Below are 16616 nucleotides of genomic sequence, written 5' to 3' on the forward strand. Positions count from 1 at the left end.
TAGGCCAGGTTTTGTCAATACTGTGAGTTTCATCAGTGACAGAAAATGTGGTACATGTGCCAGGCATGGTGGCTTACGCCTGTAATCCCAGCACTTTGGAAGGCCGAGGCAAGTGGATCACCTGAGGTCAGGAGCTCAAGATCATCCTAGCCAACCTGGTAAAACCCCGTCTCTACTAAAAATACAAAAATTAGCTGGGTGTGGTGGCGAGCACCTGTAGTCCCAGCCACTCAGGAGGCTGAGGCAGGAAAATCGATTGAATCTGGGAGGTGGAGATTGCAGTGAGCTGAGATTGCACCAGTACATTCCAGCCTGTGTGCCAGAGTGAGACTCTGTCTCAAAGAAAGAAAGAAACTATGGCACATACACACCATGGAATACTATGCAGCCATACAAAGGAATGAGATCCTGTCCTTTGCAGGGACAAGGATGGAGCTGGAAGCCATTCTCCTCAGCAAACTAACACAGGAACAGAAAACCAAACACTGCATGTTCTTACTTATATGTAGGAGCTAAACAATGAGAACACATGGCCACAGGGAAAGGAACAACACACACTGGGGCCTGTTGGGGGTGAGGTGGTGGGGGGAGGGAGAGCATCATGATAAATAGCTAATGCATGCCAGGCTTAATACCTAGGTGATGGGTTGATAGGTACAGCAAACCACCGTGGCACACATTTACCTATGCAACAAACCTGCACAGCCTGCCCGTGTGTCCCAGAACTTAAAAAATGTATATATACTTCAGGTTTGTACCTTAAGTAAGTGGGTTTCTGCGTGTAAGTTTCTCTTGTGTTCTAGTTAGTGTGGAGATAATTTCATCTCCCAGCCTGTGCTCCCTGGAGCTTTATGCACCTCTGTGACTGTACTGACCCCAGTGGGTGCAGGTGGGTGCTTTTCTGCCTTGCCTTCTCTGGATTTCCCGCAGATAATGAGCCTTGAGAAAGGTGCAACTGTGTGTCCCTTACACCCACTCAGCAGCCAAGGAGTGCTAGACCAGGAACTGATTATACTTAACGGGTAAAAATAGATGTGCTGTATTTAATTAGCATGTTGAAACATAATGTATTAGTTACCATTTAATTCTTTAAGGGTCATCAGGATTGATGGAGTTGCAGTGACACACTGGCGCCCTCTAGGGCTTTTGGGATGTATCTGAAATATTCAATTACCTGATCTTTAAGAGTTTACAGCTTCTGTCTCCTTTCTGGAGACAGAGTATTTGGTAGATATTTCTTTCTCTATCCCAATGAAAAGGCTGTCTGTGACTAGTTGGTCCTGCTGAGTACTTGAGTGCTGGTAGTAGCTCTTCTTCCAATGTTATTAAAAATAGCTTAGAAGGATGTTCTTCAAAACATAACTTTTTTTTTTTTCTTGAGACAGAGTCTCCCTCTTTCACCAAGGCTGGAGGGCAGTGGTGCGATCTCAACTCACTGCAACCTCTGCCTCCAGTGTTCAAGCGATTCTCCTGCCTCAGCCTCCTCAGTAGTTGGGATTTCAGGCACCTGCCACCACGCCTGGCCAATCTTTGTGTGTGTGTGTGTGTGTGCATTTTTCTTTTTAAGATGGAGTCTTGCTCTTGTTGCCAGGCTGGTCCCGAACTCCTGACCTCAAGTGATCTGCCCACCTTGGCCTCCCAAAGTGCAAAATCTTTTTAAATTGAAATATCCAAAAATGCATAAGTGATCAAAAAAAGAATAGCTTATCATTAAAAAAAAAAAAAATCCAACCTGAGGAAGCTGAAAACAAAACAACAAAAAAAGGAAAATCCTCTTTAATATTCCACAATGACCCGTACACCACACGGTGGTTAAGCACATGGGTGCACACTCAGGCTGCTGGGGCTCAGATCTGAGCTCCAGCATTTGACCAGGGAAGGGACCTTGGATTTGTCACTGTTGTCCCAAGTTACTCACCTCATGGGGTTGTTGAGGAAGAATCAGTGACATTTTCATGTGTAGTATTTGGAACACAATCTACTACCTAATATGTTGAATGAGTTATGTGTGTATGTGATTTTCCTTAGAGAAACACATATGTATATATCTGCCTAGTATATAATATGCATTCAGTAAGATATGTGTGTGTGTATATATGTGTGTGTGTGTATACCTACACACATGATTTTCCTAAGAAAGTTTTAGAAAGGAATACAAGTCAACTTGCTGTTTACGCAGGAACAAATGGCCAACCAAGACGTGTTGACTGTGAGGTCTGATTTTTACAGCCTGTTCAGCTTCCTGGCAGCAGTTGACTGCCTGTTAAAGGGTGGCTTTCGGAAACCAGGACGAGAGGAGGTGGGAGCTGTTGGAAAAGCTGTCAAAGCTGTTGAGAGACTGAAGCAGTGTGGGGAATCCAGGGCCCTTGTTTGTCACTAAATGTTTCACTCTGTTGTGAAAGGGATACACGTTTATTCTAGAAATGTAAGAAACTATAAGTGAGAGCAAAGTTTTGAAAGATGGCATAAAAATCACCTAAGTCCAAGAGAAACCTCTATTAACATTTTGGCCTGTATTATTTGAGTCTTGCATGTATGTGAGTATATAGAATAAATATATCAGTCCTGTGGTTTTTTAAATCTTTTTGCCAAAAAAAGAAAGACTGTGGTTGGTAGTCACCAGTAAGTACCTAACAACCTTTTTAAACTCACACATCCACAGAAAATAATATTTGAGCAGCCTACTGGGGTCAGCAAGACTGCTGCTCAGCCCGTGCGCCTGCCCTAGCAGACCATCCCTTGCATTGGCAATGCTGGCATCAGCACACCCGTAGCCTGCTCTAGGAAACCACACAGCAGTCCTGCAGGCCCTTCCACACCCAGCAACATGTGGAGAGGCTGCTGGGCCTTCCAGCCCACAGATGTGCCATAACGGAGTCACCTGACCTCCTATGACTGGGTGTTTCGAAGGTGTTTCCAGAGGAAAGGTGGTTTTGAAAGGTGACAACCAAAGGCTGCCTCAGTGTGACCTCGTCTCCCTCAAATAAAGGCGTTTTAAGTTACAGACTTTGCAGTAAAGTCCAATTGCTAACATGAATTGCCTGTTGAGGTTTATTCAGTGAACAAATATGAATTTTATTTATTTGTTTGTTTATTTTTAAGATGGAGTCTCCCTCTGTCGCCAGGCTGGAGTGCAGTGGCTCCATCTCAGCTCACTGCAACCTCTGCCTCCCAGGTTGAGGCGATTCTCCTGCCTCAGCCTCCCAAGCAGCTGGGATTACAGGCGTGCACCACTACACCAAGCTAATTTTTGTGTTTTTGGTAGAGATGGGATTTCACCACGTTGGCCAGGCTGGTTTCGAACTCCTGACCTCAAGTGATCCGCCTGCCCCAGCTGATTACAGGCATGAGCCACCGCCCCCGGCCTGAATACGAAATTTAAAAACAGACTTTAAATCCCCTCCTTTTGTATCATTGCTACTGCCCCCAGCCCACCGCCACCGCTCATATTTGGTATCAGCAGAAGCAGGACCATTATGCTTAAGGGGGAGTTCCAAAAAGGCTGAGCAGAGAAGGAAAAGAGCACGTGGGTTTGAGTCTTGGCAGGCCCCCGGCCTTCCGCAGTGGGCTGGAAAGCCAGTACGGTCTCCATGGTGGGGTCTCGATGATCCAACCTTGTTATTGCCCAGGGCTCTCCACGCAGAGGCCAGAAAGTCAGGGTTTAGGCAGAAGCATTCGCTGTGGAGCTGGCTCCCTGGGGCGACCACTGGCCCTGCCACCTGTGAACTCTGACCTCAGACACACTGCTTAACCACGCTGTTCCTGTGTCCTCATCCTTCCGATGCAGATGGTCACAGGACATACCTCGGTGTCAGGAGGAAAATTAAACGTATGCAAAACTGAGCACAGTGGTAGTTCCTTAATTATCGGAAAATCTCTTAGCACAGTGCTGAGTCCTAATAATTAGTTTTTAATTATTCACATAGCAACTTTGGGAGGTAAAAAAATTTCAGTTAAGATGATTTAATGTGAGAGATGTGAAAGGAACATAATATTGGGGTAGAGTGGGTTTGACTTCTCAAACCACGAGCTTTCATGGAACTTCATTTTTCACTCCAGCCTCAGACCCATAGTTTCTAAGAAAATAGCTTTGTTCTTTTTGATGCCAGATTTTTTTCCCTGTTGGAGATGCTGTGTGTCTGAGGTGGAAGATTAGCCCAAGACTATGCAGGGTCTTACGAAAAGGCACTTTCAGGAGTGAGTGGCTCTTGGAACCCACCTTTTAGATGACTTCCCACTGTCTACTGGCACACAGCCCTTGCCCTGCCACCTCCAAGATTTCATGCTCTTTCTTGCTTCTCTGCTTTTCATTCTGTTGCTTTTTTTTTTTTTCGAGTTGGAGTCTTCATCACCTTCCTCCTCCTCACTCTCTGGCCAAACTCCCCTTGTCAACCCCACTCAAGCGCCCACCTCCTCTGTCAAGGCTTCCCAGGGTAATCTGGCTTCTCCCACTCCTCTGAATTCATCAAGACAGCCAAAGCTCTGTGTAGACCTGTATCCTGGCTTTCGTATTCTGTGTGTTTTCCCCAGTTAGCCTCATCCCTGCACTAAAAAGGAAGCCTCTTGAGTTCAGCACTTAGACTGTTTTACACTGAAGTACATCATTCACATCCCCCAGTGTGAGCCAGACCCACACACGATTGGCCAGATGCTGGGACTGAGAGAGCCATGAGGGCCCTGCGGCATCCATACAAAAGTGTAGAGAACCAGCTAGAACAGCAGCCCACGTCTGCAGCTTTGCCATCAGAGGCTGAATGGCGTAGAGAGACCCAAGTGAGGGATCTCTGGTGTCTGCCATCACAGAAATATCCAAAAGAGGGAAAAAATGGGCAGATGCAAACGTTTCTTCTGCAGGCTAGTCTGACGTCTCTTAGAGCGTCTAAAGCAGGGTGTTTTTTGTTAGATGTGAGTACTCCATGATTTTAGAGACAAAACGAGAAAGACAAGAAGGGCCTCCATTTAGGCTACAGAATGCCTTTTTTTTTTTTTTTTTTTTTTTTTTGAGACAGAGTTTCTCTCTCTTTGCTAGGCTGGAGTGCAATGCGGCGATCTTGGCTCACTGCAACCTCCACCTCCTGGGTTCAAGCGATTCTCCTGCCTCAGCCTCTTGAGTAGCTGGGATTACAGGCACCCACCACCATGCCCGGCTAATTTTTTTTTTTTTTTTTTTAGTGGAGGCAGGGTTTCACCATGTTGGCCAGGCTGGTTTCAGACTCCTGACCTCAAGTGATCTGCCCGCCTCAGCCTCCCAAAGTGCTGGGATTACAGGCGTGAGCCACCCCCTGCCTGGCTTTCTGAAAAAGAAGAAAATATTTGAGATAGTTTCCAGTTTTTAACAATTGAGAGGCTGCTTTCTCATATTTTCCCTTTTATCTCCTCTACAACCTCTCTTGTGAACCTTCTGTTTACATTCTCTACACAGGACTGGACAGCTCCTCAGACCTCATCCCTTCCCCAGGGAAGAAGGGGGCCACTCATCCTGACCCCGGCAAGACCTCTGTAGACACAGGGCGAGTCAGTCGGCCCGAGACCCCCAGCCAGCCTGCATTGCCCAGGGTCTCCGAGTGCAAGGCCAGGTCTCCAGTCAGGCTCCCCCATGAGGGCAGCCACTCCCCGGGAGAGAAGGCAGCAGCTCCCACAGACTGCAGCAAGACCCGATCAGCATCAGAAGCCAGCACACCTCTCAATATCATGAGGGCAGCTGCCCTGAGGGGAGCGGGGCCTGGGGCAGAGGGAGCGACACCAGCTGGTGCTGTCCTGCCACGAGACTGCCTCGCATCCCAGGAGCAAAGACGGGGAGCTCCAGGGAACCACAGCAAGGCTTTGGAAATGACGGGAACCCAAGCACCTGAGAGCTCCTGGGAGCCTTCCCTGCTGGAGGGAACAGATTCTGTGTCCTCAAGGGCACCGCAGGCCAGCCTCTCCCTGCTGCCATCCACTGACAACACCAAAGAAGCATGTGGCAGTGTCTCGGAGCACTGCTGCCCAGCGGGGAGTAGAGAGAGCCCCGTGACGGACATTGACAGCTTCATTAAGGAGCTGGATGCTTCTGCAGTGAAGTCTTCATCTTCCCAGACAGGGGACAGTAGCTGTCAGGAGGGCAGTGCTCAAGGCCGCCCGCCAGCTGGGGCTGGAGGTGGGAGCTCCCGCCGTGCTGAACCAGTCCCGGGGGGCCAGACCTCCTCCCCGAGGAGGACCTGGGCTGCTGGTGCCCCCCCTCACCCACAGTGGACCTCCCAGCCTTCGGTTTTAGATTCCATTAATCCCGACAAACATTTTACTGTGAACAAAAACTTCCTGAGCAACTACTCTAGAAATTTTAGCAGTTTTCATGAAGACAGCACCTCCCTATCAGGCCTGGGCGACAGCACGGAGCCATCTCTGTCATCCATGTATGGCGATGCTGAGGATTCGTCTTCTGAACCTGAGTCACTCACTGAAGCCCCACGAGCTTCCACCAGGGACAGCTGGTCCCCTCCTCGTTCCCAGGGGTCTTTGCACAAGGAAGATCCTTTGGAGTCAGAGGAGGAGCAGATTGAAATTTGTTCCACAAATGGCTGCCCCGATCCACCCTCAAGTCCTCATCTTCCCACCCTGGCTGCCGTCTGTCCTGCCCCGGCCAAAGTTCTGCCGTTAAAATACAGCACTCAGAGCGGGTCAGTGGCTGGTCCCCGTGAGAAGGCCGCTGGCCTGCCAGGCTCATGCAATCCAGGCCCAAACTCTTCCCAGCCATCTTCAGTCTTGGATATGAGCTCTCAGGAGCTTGAAACTCAGGCGGACTTAAGCACTTCCCAGAACCACAGGCCCTTGTGTGCAGAAGAAACTACGGAAGTCACCAGCAGTAGCTCAGCCATGGAAAAGAGTCAGCCTTCTAAAGTGACCAGGCATTTTCACAGCCCACCCATCATTCTCCGCTCCCCTCACATGGTAAATGGTTTGGAACATGACCTGCTAGATGACCAAACGCTGAATAAATACGAAACAAACCTTACTGCAGCTGCAAATCTGTCCTCCTTAAGTGTGGACATCCCTAAGAATGGAGAATCTGTGTTGGAAAACCTACACATCTCTGAAAGTCAAGACCTGGATGACTTGCTACAGAAACCAAAAGTGATCACCAGGAGGCCCCTCATGGCCTGGTTCAAAGAAATAAATAAACATAACCAAGGCACCCATTTGCAGAGTAAAACCGAGAAGGAGCACTCCCTGATGCCTGCCGGAAGTCCCCACTCCAAGATTCAGATGGCGAGTTCAAGCCAAAAAAAGGGTGTTGCTGTGCCTCATAGCCCTCCGCCACCCAAAACAAATCTGGAAAATAAGGACCCGTCTAAGAAGAGTCCGGCGGAAGTGATTCTGACTAATGGTCAGAAGCCAAAGTGTGGTCCAAAGCTGAAGAGGCTCAGCCTCAAGGGCAAGGCCAAAGTCAGCTACGAGGCTCCTGGTGCAAATGCTGTGAAGGCCGGGGGGATGGACCACAGGAAACCCTTGATCTCACCCCAGACCTCCCACAAAACGCTCTCTAAGGTGGTATCACAGCGGCTCCATGTAGCCGAGCACGAAGAGCCCGACAGAAACCCCACAGGCCCCGCCAGACCCCCCCAGGGTGTTCTGGAGAGCAAGCCACCCCTTGCCACCTCCGGGTCACTGAAGCCCTCGGTGTCTGACACGAGCATCAGGACATTCGTCTCACCCCTGACCTCCCCCAAAGCTCTTCTTGAGCAAGGCACGTGGAGCAGGTTCCACGTGGCTGTCCTCTCCGAGCCCGACAGAGGTAGCCCAGCCACCCCTAAGTCTCCTAAGTGTGGAGCGGAGGGCAAGGCGCCCCGGGCTGACTCTGGGCTGGCAAGTCCCGCAGCATCCAGGAAGGGTGTATCCGTGGCAGGGAACAGACAGAGCGAGCAGTGCCTGACCAGCCATGTGGATTCGGTGGCAGGCACAGCCCAACCCAGGCTGATGGGCGAAAAAGGAGGCAGCAACACGGTCAGCGATCGCCTCGAAATAACAAACCAGCTGAAAATTGTGGAGATTTCTGCTGAAACAGTGCCAAGGACTGCATGTGGTAACAAGCCAGCTGAAAGTGACAGATGGGGAGGGTGCTTGGCCCAGGGCAACTGTCAGGAGAAGAGTGAAATCAGCCTATGTCGCCCGGTCATGGAATCGTCCACAAGTCATCTGTCCTCAGTCCCGTCTCATGGCTCCCAGGTGGAGCAGGAAATGCCAGGATCATTCAGCATGGCCAAACTGGCCTCCTCCTCCTCCTCCCCTCAACTGCCCATTAGAAAGGCAGATTCCTCACAGGGAAAGTCAAGCCTGATGTCAGACTCCCTAGGGGTGCCCAGAAATGGCATTCCCGGGGGTCCCTCGGGGAAGGACCATCCCTACTTCACCCCAAGGCCAGCGACCCGGACCTACTCCATGCCAGCCCAGTTCTCAAGCCATTTTGGGCGGGAGGGTCACTCCCCACACAGCCTGGGTCGCTCTCCTCGGGACAGCCAGGTCCCTGTGACAAGCAGTGGTATCCCCGAGGCAAAGGCATCCAGGGCGGGTCCTCCTGGCCTGGCTATCGGACAGGGCGTATATAGTGTCAAGCCGCTGCTGGAATCATCGAGGAATCTTCCAGCCACAGATGAAGGGGATCTCATTTCAGTCCAGGAGACGAGCCGCCTAGTCACAGACAAAATCAAAGTCACCAGAAGACACTACTGCTATGAGCAGAACTGGCCCCATGAATCTACCTCATTTTTCTCTGTGAAGCAGCGGATCAAGTCTTTCGAGAACCTGGCCAATGCTGACCGGCCGGTAGCCAAGTCTGGGGCTTCCCCGTTTTTGTCGGTGAGCTCCAAGCCTCCCATTGGGAGGCGGTCTTCCGGCAGCATCGTTTCAGGGAGCCCAGGCCACCCAAGTGATGCCGCTGTGAGGTTACTGAGACGCAGCTTGAGTTCCTGCAGCGAAAGCCAAAGTGAACCTGGTGCCCTCCTCCCCCAGATGGCCAAGTCTCCCTCGAGCATGACACTGACCATCTCCCGGCAGAACCTGCCAGAGACCAGTAGCAAGGGCTCTGATTCAGACCTTAAGAAATCACTCGGTCCTTTGGGAATCCCCACCCCAGCGATGACCCCAGCCTCTCCCGTTAAGAGGAACAAGTCCTCGGTGCGTCACGTGCAGCCCTCGCCCGTGTCCCGCTCCAAGCTCCAGGAGCTGAGAGCCTTGAGCATGCCTGACCTTGACAAGCTCTGCAGCGAGGATTACTCGGCGGGCCCGAACACTGTGCTCTTCAAAACCGAACTGGAGATCACCCCCAGGAGGTCGCCAAGCTCCCCTGCTGGAGGCATTTCGGGTCCTGAGAAGGGCGGGAACAGGGCCTGTCCAGGAGGAAGTGGCCCTAAAACCAGTGCTTCTGAGACACCCAGTTCAGCCAGTGATGTGGGCGAAACTGCCCAGGATCTGCCTTTTAGGAAAAGCTGGTCAGTTAAGTAAGTATCTGCCCCCAACTTTTATCTCAGATAAACTTGTTTCGTTTTGGAATCATTTTATATTTATAGAAAAGTTACAGAGATAATGCAGAGTTCCCACTTACTTCTTACCCACTCTTCCTAATGTTCACATCTCTCATACCACGGTCCATGGGTCAAAAGTAAGAAATTAATGTTAATTTCTTACTTTAACAGAATAATACCATTCACTAAACTACAGACTTCTTCCTTCAGATTTTGCTGGATAAATTCTGCTAATATCCTTTTTCTGTTGCAGGATCTGGGATCCCACATAGCATTTTAGCTCCTTGGTTTTTTGTTTTTTTTTTTTTTTTTTTTGAGACAGAGTTTTGCTCTTGTTACCCAGGCTGGAGTGCAATGGCGCGATCTCGGCTCACTGCAATCTCTGCCTCCTGGGTTCAGGCAATTCTCCTGCCTCAGCCTCCTGAGTAGCTGGGATTACAGGCACGCGCCACCATGCCCAGCTAATTTTTTGTATTTTTAGTAGAGATGGGGTTTCACCATGTTGACCAGGATGGTCTCGATCTCTTGACCTCGTGATCCACCCGCCTCGGCCTCCCAAAGTGCTGGGATTATAGGCGTGAGCCACCGCGCCCGGCCCCCGCCCCTTGGTTTTTAATATCATTACTGGAACAGTAGAAGTCCCTGCAGGGAAACATGTTTACCAAAGAGTTGCTCTGTGGAGAGGCTGCTAAAGGACATGGCATTTAAGCAAAAGCAACATAAGAGGGGTGTAGGGGGAAGAGAGAGCACAGCGCAAGGGGGACTTTGGGCCTTTGCAGGTGGCTGGAGTTAAAATGGAGAATTTCTAACATATTTTAAAATATTTCACCTGAGGCCAGGCGTGGTGACTCACACCTGTAATCCCAGCACTTTGGGAGGCTGAGATGGGCAGATCACTTGAGGTGAGGAGTTCGAGACCAGCCTGGCCAACATGGTGAGACCCGCCTGGCCAACATGGTGAGACCCTGTCTCTACTGAAAATACAAAAATTGGCTAGACGTGGTGGCAGGTGCCTGTTATCCCAGCTTCTCAGGAAGCTGAAGCAGGAGAATCGCTTGAACCCGCGAGATGGAGGTTGCAGTGAGCTGAGATCGCACCATTGCACTCCAGCATGGGCAACAGAGCTAGACTCCATCTCAAAAACAATAAAAATAAAAAATAAAATATTTCACTTGAACCTATGTATTGAATATTTTTAAATATGTCAGAAGTGTCCAGTTAAGCTCCGGCATGGGTCCCACAACTTCTTGGGGGATCTCTGAATTCATAGCAATTCCCCTTCCCATTGGTAGTGAATGACATTCCTGTTCAACACTCAGGATTTATTCTTCCATTAGTTTGGAAGTTGTGACCAAAAGAGAGTATGATGATCAGAAAATACCTGCAGTATAGTAGAATGGAGATCATTTAAAATGCATCCTTATAAAATGAAGAAATTGCTTTTTTCTTTAGTGTTCTTTAAATATGTTTATGTTGTTTAGTTTGGATCAACTTCTGGTCTCTGCGGGGGACCAGCAAAGATTACAGTCTGTTTTATCGTCAGTGGGGTCGAAGTCTACCATCCTAACTCTCATTCAGGAAGCGAAAGCACAATCAGAGGTGAGTGAAACACAGAAAGCTCTGGAACATGAACTGCGGCCACGTGAGTGCTCCGGTGTATGCCCCCAACCCCAAGTCCTGGAGAGGGAGGACTGCTTTGGGTTGTGAGTTTCACAGCTCAGTCTGACTTGGGCCTGAAGTGCTGCTAGCCAGCTTCAGAAGCTGGACTTTATCTTGGATGTCCAGGTGCGAGATGGGTGTCACTGCTGTTTTAATCCCCCAGTAGCAACTAGTTACCATTCTCCCCACTCCTACGTTTGGAGTTTGTTTGCAGAGAGTCCTCAAAGCAGAGCTAGGCATCTTGGAAATATTGCAGAATGACCTCAAGTACCTCTGTCCACCTAACTGTGGACATAAACTAGTCAAGGGAGCCCCCTGCTGGTGAGAGAAGAGTTAGGTTGGTGTAGTCCTGCGCTCCTGAAATAACATGAGGGTAGGGGCACTGACCTTGCGGTCGAAAATCCGCGTATAAGTTTTAACTCCCTACAGAACTTAACTACTAACAACCTACTGTTGACTAGAAGCCTTACTGATAACATAAACAGTCAATTAACACAAGCGTGTTGGTTATATATATCATATACTGTCTTCTTACAACAATGTAAGTTAGAAATAATAGAATGTTATTAAGAAAATCCTAAGAGGCCAGGCACAGTGGCTCACACCTGTGATCTCAGAACTTTGGGAGGCTGAGGCAGGCAGATCACTTGAGGTCAGGAGTTCAAAACCAGCCTGGCCAAGATGGTGAAACCCTGTCTTTACTAAAAATACAAAAATTAGCTGGGCATGGTGGTGGGTGCCTGTAGTCCCAGCTACCTAGGAGGCTAAGGCAAGAGGACTGCTTGAACTTGGGAGGTGGAGGTTGCTGTGATCTGAGATTGCACCACTGTACTCCAGCCTGGGCGGCAGGCTCCCTTCACTAATTTATCTTCACAGTTACATGATTTTTTTTTAATTGAAAAAAAAATAGAACACACACACACACACATACACAGATTAAGTTTAAAAAGTTAGCCAGGAGTGATTTTTTTTCAATAAAAAAAGCATAAGAATGATTTTTAATTGAAAAAAATAGTATATTTACTATTCATTAAGTGGAAATGGCTCATGATAAAGGGCTTCATCCTTGTCGTCTTCACATTGAGTAGGCTGAGAAGGAGGGAGGGGTTGGTCTTGCCATCTCAAGGATGACAGAGGCAGAAGAAACCCCCAGTGTGAGTGGACCGGTGCAGTTTGAGCCCGTGTTGTTCAAAGATCGCCTGTAGAAGAGCATCTGAACCCTGGAGTACAAGGAATTATAAATAAAATCTTTCAGTAAATCAGTTATGACAATAAACACTGACAGAAGAAACCACAGGTTCACATCTAAGATACTAATCTGAAGATTAATTTCTTGGGGCTATAATGAGATTTGAACCTTAATAAATGAATTTTTTCTGTTTAGAGAAATAAATATGAACAACGTTTCTTTAGTGGTAGTATACCTGGGTCACTAAGTCATCTGAGAATGCTGTTCCAGAAACTGAAATATTACCCAGAGGGGCTGTGCGGCTTCTCAGCCAATGACCAGCCTTGACAGGTAGTAAGGAGTTGGCCAGGAGGTAAGGAGAGAGGTTGGAGTAGAGGAGACCAGTCCCTTCAGCTTCCACTTCCTTCTGATTCTCAGCTGCTGGTTTGGGTCTGTGCAGTTAAAAAATACCTTGACAGGAGGATTATTTGAGGCCAGGAATTCGAGACCAGCCTCGTCAACACAGTGAGACCCCTGTGTCAACAACTACAAAAAAGATTAAAGATTTAGCCAGGTGTGGTGGCATATGCCTTTAGTCCTAGCTCCGTGGGAGTCTGAAGCAGGAGAATCACTTGGGCCCAGTAGTTTGAGGCTCAGTGAGCTATGATCGCGCCACCGCACTCCAGCCAGGGTGACAGAGCAAGACCCTCTCTCTAGAAGAAAAACAAAATGCCTTGAGATGCTAAGCACTTTCGATTTCAGTAAAAGAGGATAGCTCCTCATCTCCCTTCCTCCTCCCACTTGTTATTACGATAAGGAAGGGGTTTCACATGTGAAAGTCTCACTCTGAGATCGCCAGTCAAGGGGGCACAGGTGGGGTCACACTTTGCCAGGCCCCCTTTGTTCCAGACATTTTACAGTGTGAGATGAAATGTCACAGGAGAAGACCAGACTGTCCGACCAACCACGAGCAAGATGTCCATCTTCGGGGACCTTAAGGCAGTATGGATGGCATGCCGAGTGCCCTTGGGGGCACGTTCTGGGGCCTCCCTCACCTCCCACTCACGTTCACCACGAGTCAGGGATTGTGGTTTGGTTTGAAGATCATTCCTACTTTCATCAGAACCCGGCGTTCTTTTTTCCCTTTCTTATTTGCTCACTGTCTTCAGAGGAGCGATGAGCAGGGCTTACTCTGCCATCTTCGGTCTAGAAGTTTCCTGCCTTGCTTTTCCCAAGGAGTATGGTTTGTAGGTACTAAGAATAGAACAAAACTATTTTCTGTGGCCTTGGCAGTGCTGTGAGAGATTAGAGGCTGAAAACAAACCCTGGCCTCCTGACTTCAACTCACCCAAACATTGGAGAGCTCCTGATGGTTGATCTGGCCACCCTGAGACTGCACAGAGGCTCTCAGAGGCAAAATTTGGCCTGACAGTCAGCTTCTGGCATATCTGTATCTTTAAATACTGTGCAAAAAATGTGACTATATCGAAAATTTTGTGATTTAACTTGTCCTGGAATGCAGGAGGGCCTCATTTTCAAATATTTTCTCTTTGCTCCAGTAAGACATTTAATATCTGAGAAGTGGGCTGGGTGTGGTGGCTCACGACTGTAATCCCAGCACTTTGGAAGGACAAGGCAGGCCGATCATGAGGTCAGTAGTTCGAGAGTCTGGCCAACATGGTGAAACACCGTCTCTACTAAAAATACAAAAAATTACCTGGGTGTGATGGCGTGTGCCTGTAATTCCAGCTACTCGGGAGGCTGAGGCAGGAGAATCACGTGAACCTGGGAGGTGGAGGTTGCAGTGAGCCAACATCGTGCCGTTGCACTCCTGCCTGGGCAACAGTGCGAGACTGTCTCAAAAAAAAAAAAAATCTGAGAAGTATTTCTATTTTCAGCATCAGCGTTACCTCCCAGAAGCTGGACAAAGACCATTTACTGAGCCCCGTATTCCCATTTTTGTTTGGAAGGCTTAGCGTCAGTTTCTCCCTGTCCATCCATGTTTGAGCACATATATGGCTGAAGGTGCCCGTGAAGTCAACCTCCCAACTCCCCCAAAAGTTCTGCAAGACATTCTAGGTTTTGGTTTGAATGAACTTTGGGGTTTTTTAAAGACATAGTCTCACTCCATCACCCAGGCTGGAGTGCAGTGGCGTGATCTCCACTCACAGCAACCCCTGCCTGCCAGGTTCTAGCAATTCTCGGACCTCAGCCTCCCGAGTAGCTGGGATTACAGGTGCCCACCACCATGCCCAGCTAATTTTTGTATTTTTAGTAGAGATGGGGTTTCACCATGTTGGCCAGATGGGTCTCAAGCTCCTGAGCTCAAGTGATCCACCTGCCTCGGTTTCCCAAAGTACATGGATTACAGGTGTGATTCCCCCATGCCTGGCCTGAATGAACTTCTTTGGAGAGGTATAAAGTGTTTAGAATTAGTCCCTGTCACTTCCTACTGGGAGTAAATGCCAGCACATTACAGAGGTGGTTTCTCTGTCAACATTTTCATTTTCTCTCATCGAATCAATGCTTAAGAATTATTACTAATTTTTTTTTTCTATTGCTGTGTTTACGGATGCCTGGAAGTGATGGATTATAGATCACTTCATGTGACACCAGCAGTGGAGATCTTTATAATGTTACCAAATCATATCTAGGGTGTGGGTGAATGGAAGTCAAAATTCAGAACAATTAGCCCAGTTAATTTTTTATTTGAAAATCCTTTATTCCAATATATGTTTGATTGATGCTTAAAACATAAGTCTTTATTACTTAACCCTAGGGCACTATTAAGAATATTCTAGCCAGGCATGGTGGGTCATGCCTGTAATCCCAGCACTTTGAGAGGTCAAGGTAGGGGGGTCACTTGAGGTCAGGAGGTGGAGACCAGCTTGGCCAACATGGTGAAATCCCGTCTCTACTAAAAAAAATACGAAAATTAGCCAGACGTGATGATGGGTGCCTGTAATCCTAGCTACTATGGAGGCTGAGGCAGGAGAATCGCTTGAACATGGGAGGCGGAGGTTGCACTGAGCCGAGATCACGCCACTGAACTCCAGCCTGGGCAACAGAAAATTCTAATCTCAATATGGGTTGACGATTAGTTTTAACTTACTCTTGCTTGCTTGCTTGCTTTCTTGCTTTTTCTCTTTCTCTTTCTTTTCTTCTTCTTTTTTTTTTTTTTTTTTGAGACAAGAGTCTCCCTCTGTTGCCCAGGCTGGAGTGCAGTGGCGTGATCTCGGCTCACCACAACCTCCGCCCACTGGGTTCAAGAGATTCTCCTGCCTCCGCCTCCTGAGTAGCTGGTATTACAGGCACCCACCACCACGCCCAGCTAATTTTTGTATTTTTTAAGAGACAGGGTTTCGCCACCTTGACCAGGCTGGTCTCCAACTCCTGACCTCAGGTGATCCGCCCGCCTCTGCCTCTCAAAGTGCTGGGATTACAGGTGTGAGCCACTGCACCCAGCTATAATTTCTATTTTGTGATGTCAGTTAATTAATTGCACCTGAAATCCAATGACCTGGACGTGGGGAGGGAGATGTAGAAAACATGGCCTCTATGTGCTCTTATCCTGCCTCTTGGCACTGACGCTTATCTTTCTGCTGTTGCTGGGACTGGCTTTGCTAAATTGTAGACGTAAAGAATTGTAGAGTAAAAAATAAAGGATTCCCATCATGATCAAATTCTGTGCTATGATCACATTTGGGAAGACATAGTCTGGTGCCTCAAATGGCTTGAAGACTCGGGAACCCTCAGTTGTCCGCTGCCCCCATCCTGGTTCCTGTCTACCTTCCCCACTGCTCTACAGCTACAAGGTGGGCCCTCAGAATTTGCCATTTAAGTACCATCTAGACGGGATGCTGCATGATGGGCAAGACAGGGCTGTGAGGGCTGAAGAACCTTTTTTTTTTTTTTTTTTTTGAGACAAGGTTTCACTCACTCTGTTGCCCAGGCTGAAGTGCAGTGGCATGATCATGGCTCACTGCAGCTGTGACCTCCCAGGCTCAGGTGATCCTCCCACCTTAGCCTCCTGAGTAGCTGGGACTACAGGCATGCACCACCACACCTGGCTAATTTTTGCATTTTTGGTAGAGACAGGGTTTTGCCACATTCCCCAGGTTGGTCTCCAACTCCTGGGCTCGAGATCTGCCCACCTTGGCTTCCCAGAGTGTTGAGATTACAGGCATCAACCACCACGCCTGGCTGAGAGCCCAAGGGTCTTGAGGGTCCACAGTGAAAACTGCTTCCAAGAGGATTTACATCAGAGCTTCCTTACTCTTGGCACAAGGAGA

At 48.6% G+C, this 16616-nt stretch overlaps 1 protein-coding gene across 4 annotated transcripts in view; it reads left to right on the forward strand.

The window, feature by feature from the left end:
- Positions 1-16616, forward strand: part of PDZD2 (PDZ domain containing 2) — a 398209-nt gene that overhangs the window by 367833 nt on the left and 13760 nt on the right. For all 4 annotated transcript variants that reach the window (XM_064375911.1, XM_064375912.1, XM_064375913.1 and 1 more), the window contains 2 exons: positions 5423-9473; positions 10979-11096. In XM_064375911.1, the coding sequence (XP_064231981.1) occupies positions 5423-9473; positions 10979-11096 (4169 nt within the window). The remainder of the gene's footprint in view (positions 1-5422; positions 9474-10978; positions 11097-16616) is intronic.

This window comes from Aotus nancymaae, unplaced genomic scaffold, assembly GCF_030222135.1.
Source record: "Aotus nancymaae isolate 86718 unplaced genomic scaffold, 86718_ANA_hifiasm-v0.15.2.pri h1tg000014l, whole genome shotgun sequence".
Classification (NCBI taxonomy): domain Eukaryota; kingdom Metazoa; phylum Chordata; class Mammalia; order Primates; family Aotidae; genus Aotus; species Aotus nancymaae.